The following is a 5423-nucleotide window of genomic DNA, read 5'->3' on the forward strand; positions in this document are numbered from 1 at the left end:
AAAAAAAAAAAAAAAAAAACAAACAAACCTGCCTTAAAAAAATCAATAATAATAATAAATAGTATAAATAAATCAGTAGACCTGAGTCACTTCCTGGAGCGCCCTCCTCTCTGCGAGTCCCAGAGGACAGAGTGGATGACGGATGACGATGCCACTCACCCCTCAGAGGACTGAGCTCAGCTCCCAGCACCCACAAGGAGTTCATCACTATCTGTAACTCCAGTTCCGGGAATTCAGTTCCCTCCTCTGGCCCCCAAGCTGAATAAAACCTTTCCTCCCCAACTAGCTTTTTGGTCCTGCTATTGCAGCAATAGAAACCCTAACTGAGACAGCTTGAACATATCACCTTTTGAGGTGTGTGAGGGGTGGCTTGTCTTCCTGTCTCCATGCTTAGTGACTTCTAGTTGAAGAATTGTGAACATTCACATGGTACATATACATACATTTGGAAAAGCATTCACACACATTAAATTTTTTTTAAAAAATCAACAAATATGCTGGGTGTGGTGGTGCACACCTTTAATCCCAGCTGAGGCAGGCGGACCTCAAGGCCAGCCTGGTCTACAGAGGGAGTTCAAACAGCCAGGACACACCTTGTCTTGAAAACCAAAGCCAAAAAAGAAAGAAAGAAGAAAGGAAGGAAGGAAGAAGGAAAGAAAGAGAGAGAGAAAGAGAAAGAAAGAAAGAGAGAGAGAGAGAGAGAAAGAAAGAAAGAAAGAAAGAAAGAAAGAAAGAAAGAAAGAAAGAAAGGAAGGAAGAAAAAAAATAATGCTGTGTGGTAGTGGTACATGCTTTTTTTTCCTCCTGGTTTTTTTTTTTTTTTTTTGAGGTAGGCTTTCTCTGTGTAATAGTCCTTGATTCTGTCCATCTGGAAAATCCCAGCACTCCCCTCAAAAGTTTCCTCTTCAGCAGGAACTTGGCCTTGCGCAGCCTGGATCAGGCTATAGGGAGGAATAGGGGCTGCTCAGCAAGCCAGTATGCCAGCCTTGCCTGAGGTGCCAATCCCCGGGCAGGTTTGTTATGACATAGGCACTGAAGATCGTAGCCCTCTGCTCTCGGGGGACCTTGAGCCTGGCTTTGTGAGCCCCGGATCACTGGCTCCTCCCCTGTGTAGGCAGGCCTCTCTCCATAGGTGACAAAACTAGAGCTTTTATGAAAAAAATTTATTCAACTGAAAGGATAGGAAGAGAAGTGACAGTCAGTAGTCAGTGAGTATTCAGGAGTTTCATCAGCTACCTGAGCTGTTTCCCCCAATCGCCTGGTGGGCTCTCTGAGAGAGGATTAAGTCCCTGGAAGGAGGTACCAGATATCTAGGACTAGCTGGCCCTCAGAAAGGATAGGCGACCCTGTGAGTGGATCACAGGAAGGGGCCACGGCCAAACCAGCTGACCCTGGGACTAGGGAGAGTGAAGGCTCTGCAGGCCTACGCTCCAGAGGAAGCTGAAGAGGTGGAGGTCTGAAACCCGCCCTGTCCTGAACTGGCACTGAGTATAAATGGAGGTCTCAGGTTGTCAGTGATGATCCCTTTCCTGGCTGACCCTTGGGCTGTCCTGGCTGTGGGCAAGGGCCTGCTCTGGGGATATTCTGTGTCTGTGTGGTGTGAGAACACCAGGGCAGAAGCTTCAAGCTAGGAGAGAAGAAACTGAAGAACTGAGTCAATCAGGCAGTGTGCATGTGGGGGTTGACACAAGGGCACGCTCTAAGCCCTTAAGTCCGAATCTTGGCAACATCAAACCTAGTATGCTGACACTCCCATAATCCCAGAATTTGGGAAACTGGAGAGGGGGGCTGAGAGTTCAAAGCTAACCTGAACTACATAGCAAAACCCTGCTTTTAAAAAGAAAGAGCAGGGCAGGATAGTGAGAGAAAGAGAGAGAGAACCAGAGCAGGAGGCAGGTGGGCGGACAAATCATTCCTTGCCTGCTGGGACCAGGCTGCAGGGCGCCTGCCTCACATGGCCAGAGGCAGACAGAGAGGCCCCAGCAGACGGGTCCAGTTTCACCTTGTCCAGTACGGTCTTTTTTATGGCAGCAGGGGAGACGGTTTCCTGATCAGCCATGGTCTGCAGCTTCCTAGAAAAGCAGTGAGACGCCGGATCTGAGGACGATGACGCCGCCTTCTCCCAGAACCCACACTTCCAGCAGCAGTTTTGGTGGGCACCCCGTTTCTGGGCATCTCATACTCACACCCTCCCTTTGCCTATACAGCTGCATGGCCACTGCTCATGTCACTCAGGGTCACCCTGGCACAATATCAACCATCAAGGGGCCTCAGCACACCTAGCTCTAAACTGTCACTGCCCAGTGTGTGGCAGGGTCCTGCTTCTGTCTTGCTTCTGGGCCATGCTAAGTGGCTAGGTCCCATGTGCAAGCCTTTCGGACCTTCGCTCAAGACTTCTCTAGGCATCTGTACTAGAAGGTGGACACTGGCGAGAAAGGCTGGTGGTCTACCCTGCAGACAGGAGCCTGGGACAGTGATTCCAGCCTTGGCTCTGCTTTCACCAACTGAGCAAACCTGGACATGTCTCCTTCAACTCTCACCAGGCTATCTTGCTGCCAACATGCTGCCATCTTAGCTAACTTGCTTAACCTGGAAAAGGATGTGAAGAAGGTGCCGGGCCAGGCCCCTTAAACTGCCCAGCCGTCCTTCTAGCCTGGTTCCCTGGCCTTGGTGATGAGACTGAATGAAGGCTGCATGGCAGGACCACAGAAGGTCTACAGACCCTCATAGACGCCCCTTCTCACAGGACAATGGAAAAGAGCTACAGGATTGCATGTTGTAACCTGGAAACCATAAAGCTTCCAAAATCCTGCCCAGGGCCTGGACGGGGCGCAGTGGCATCTGCTAAGTGAATCACTTCATTGACGCCTTTGAAGCCAGGGCGCTGGTGTGCTGGAGTGGGCGGCTGGGAAGCGGGACGCCGAAAGCCTACCGGGTGCGGCTGCAGGAGGCCTCCACAGCGTCGATAAGCAGGGAGCGAAAGCCACCACTCTCCAGCACATGCAAGGCATGGATGGTGGCTCCCCCGGGAGAGCAGACATTGTCCTTGAGCTGGCCCGGATGCTGTTCTGAGTCCAACAGCATCTTGGCTGCCCCCTGTGACAAGGAAGATGGAATGACAGTGGTAGGGCACACTCCTGCCTCTCCGGAGTCCAGGCCTCAGCCACCAGAGCACCTGCGGACTCCCCCACTCATCTGTTCCCAGGATGCCAATTTGCACTGCGGAAGGAACAGCTCCACGTATCTCAAACCACTAACCAGGAGGGCCTGGGCCCCAAGGCGGACTGCCAGGCGCCTGGGAAGTCCCATTTTAACTCCACCATCAGCCAGCGCATCCAGGGCCATGAAAGCCTGTGGGAGAGTGCATTCAGCCACGGTTGGTCCCGGGGACCTGCCCACAGCCCTGCCCGCCCGCCCCCCACTGCTCCAGCGCTCACGTAGGCAGGGCCACTGCCGCTGAGCCCCGTGACGGCATCTATCAGGTCCTCCTCCACCTCTGTGCAGAAGCCCACGCTGCCCATGAGCTGCTCCACCAGCCTGCCGTCCTCCACCCGGGCGTGAGTGCCCGTGGCATACACAGTGACGCCCTCCCGAACCACGACCGGGGTGTTGGTCATACAGCGGATGACTTTGGGAGCCGGCTGGAACGCCGTCAGCTTCTGGAAGAGAAGGCAGCTCTGTCACTCTGGCTTTGCCGCTGTCCCCATCCCAGGCATGGAGGTGAGTGTGGACCTGCCTCCCCCGCTGAGCATCTCCTGAGCGCTTGCTGTGGGCCGGGCTGCCATGCCCTGCACACAGGTGAAGAAGTACCCCCCCCCCCCCCGCAGAGCTCCTACCACAGGCTCCACCCACTTGGCAGCCAGCGGTCTGGCCCATGACACCCACCTTTTCAATGGAGCTGATGGTAACGCCGGCCGCACAGGACACCACAGTGTGCCTGTCCTCGATGTCAGCCCCGATCTCATCCAGGATGAAGGGGATGATGTGTGGCTTCACAGCCAGGAAGAGCACATCACTGTGGCTCACGGTCTCCCTGTTGTGGGGTGTCAGGTTCACCCCTATCCTCTGCAGAGGTGCAAGGAGACTCAGCTCACCTCATGGGCCATCCACCCACAAAGCTGAGACCCTGTGAGTACAGAAGCCTAAAGGCTGCTGGATGAAACGGAAAAAGCACTATGCCCTGGAGTGTGTCCCCTCTGAAGTAGAAAAGGGACACCGCAGCCTTCTAAACCACAGACGGCTGTCATGGCCGCATGCTCCACAGCTGCCTGCCTTCCAGATGTGGGTGGTGGGCTCACGCTGGGAGCCTGCTCCCACACCCTTGGCCTGAACTCCCGGCCGAGCCGCAGCAGACTCTAGCCACCACCTCTTCTAGCCAACTGTCCAGTCCCCTTGCCGTGTGGCCTTTGGAAGGGCTCCTTCAACCCCCCTCTAGGTAGCCCCATTCCAGACTAGCACCCTCCCCTGCCAGCTGGGCTCATGACAGGGCAGGGAATCAGCCTCTGGAGCGTCCCCATGCCGGTCTGCTTCTCCCTCTGGAGTAGGCGGCTGCTCTCCACCCTGACCCTCACAGTGTGCTGCACACCTAACCTGAGTCCCAAAGACATTCAGGCTTTCTGTCTGCTTGGCACCTACCCGGAGGGCAGACACCGTGGCTTGGTCCATGTCTGGGGAGCTGGCCGTTATCTTGTGAGCAGCCAGAACACCTGTAGGGGACAGAGTTCCTCTCTCATAGCTAGTTCTAGCCTCTCATCCCCTTTAGGGCAGCAACCCTAAACATATGGCAGCTGCCATTTCCCAGAGGACTGAGGCCACTAACCCGGACACTCTACCTTAGCACCCTCCCTGGCCCCAGAGGAATCTACCTGCTGCTGTGAAGCCCTTGGCTAGGGCAAAGGCCAGCTGCCCTGCCCCAATGAAGCCCACGCTCATGTCTGGAGGTCCAGCACCCACAGCCTTCACAGCGTTCCTGCGAACTAGATGGACAGAATGGAAAGCTAAGCCCTGCGTCGGATGGGTAGGACCAGGTACGGTGCCTGGCAGCCAGGTCCGCGCCCCCCCCCCCCGCCCCATCCCAGCCTGCTTAATTTCCACTTTGCTCCTCCGCTGGCTGGGCTGGCAAGTTGTGCCAGCCCCCTCCACATCCCGTACCACCACCATCGGCCTCCCAGAGCTGGTTTGCCTGTCCTGCAGCTGAAGGTTCTGAGCCCCCTGCAAATGGCTCAGGGAGCCCAGGGAAGCAACTGACTGTAAGCCCCGATTCCAGAGCACCCTCAGCATTCAAGTCCCCAGTCCGCCGCCTAGGTCCTAGGATCCTCATCCTCTAAGCCTTCATTCTAGGAGTCCCATCCCGGGAGACCCGCTACCCACAGCGTAGCCACCCGAGCGCAACCAGACGCGCCTGGGCCCAGCCCTCTGTATCC

General features: G+C 55.6%; 1 protein-coding gene across 2 annotated transcripts; it reads right to left on the reverse strand.

Moving 5' to 3' along the window:
• Positions 1 to 516: 516 nt before the first annotated feature.
• Positions 517 to 5423, reverse strand: Pycr1 (pyrroline-5-carboxylate reductase 1). 2 transcript variants are annotated; one of them, XM_055592352.1, is made up of 8 exons: positions 5371 to 5423; positions 4866 to 4976; positions 4636 to 4706; positions 3886 to 4065; positions 3438 to 3659; positions 3259 to 3351; positions 2933 to 3096; positions 519 to 2072 (listed from the first exon to the last, which is right to left on the reverse strand). In XM_055592352.1, the coding sequence occupies exons 2-8, from the start codon at positions 4930 to 4932 to the stop codon at positions 1910 to 1912; spliced, it is 960 nt and encodes a 319-aa protein (XP_055448327.1). In that variant the 5' UTR covers positions 4933 to 4976; positions 5371 to 5423; the 3' UTR covers positions 519 to 1909. The 2 variants fall into 2 exon arrangements, with proteins under 2 accessions (XP_055448328.1, XP_055448327.1); XM_055592353.1 differs by lacking the exon at positions 3259 to 3351 and having other exon boundaries at positions 517 to 2072.

The sequence above is a fragment of the Psammomys obesus genome, unplaced genomic scaffold, assembly GCF_907164565.1.
Source record: "Psammomys obesus unplaced genomic scaffold, mPsaObe1.curated_primary_1811, whole genome shotgun sequence".
Taxonomy (NCBI): domain Eukaryota; kingdom Metazoa; phylum Chordata; class Mammalia; order Rodentia; family Muridae; genus Psammomys; species Psammomys obesus.

Bases quoted from the DNA above. Each gene is read 5' to 3' on its own strand.
- Pycr1 (XM_055592352.1), bottom strand. From the start codon at position 4,932: ATGAGCGTGGGCTTCATTGGGGCAGGGCAGCTGGCCTTTGCCCTAGCC. The intron at 3,660-3,885 runs GTGGGTGTCATG...CTTCTCTTCCAG, and splicing joins CCATCAGCTCCATTGAAAAG to AAGCTGACGGCGTTCCAGCC. The intron at 2,073-2,932 runs GTAGGCTTTCGG...CTGCTTTTCTAG, and splicing joins GCCTCCTGCAGCCGCACCCG to GAAGCTGCAGACCATGGCTG.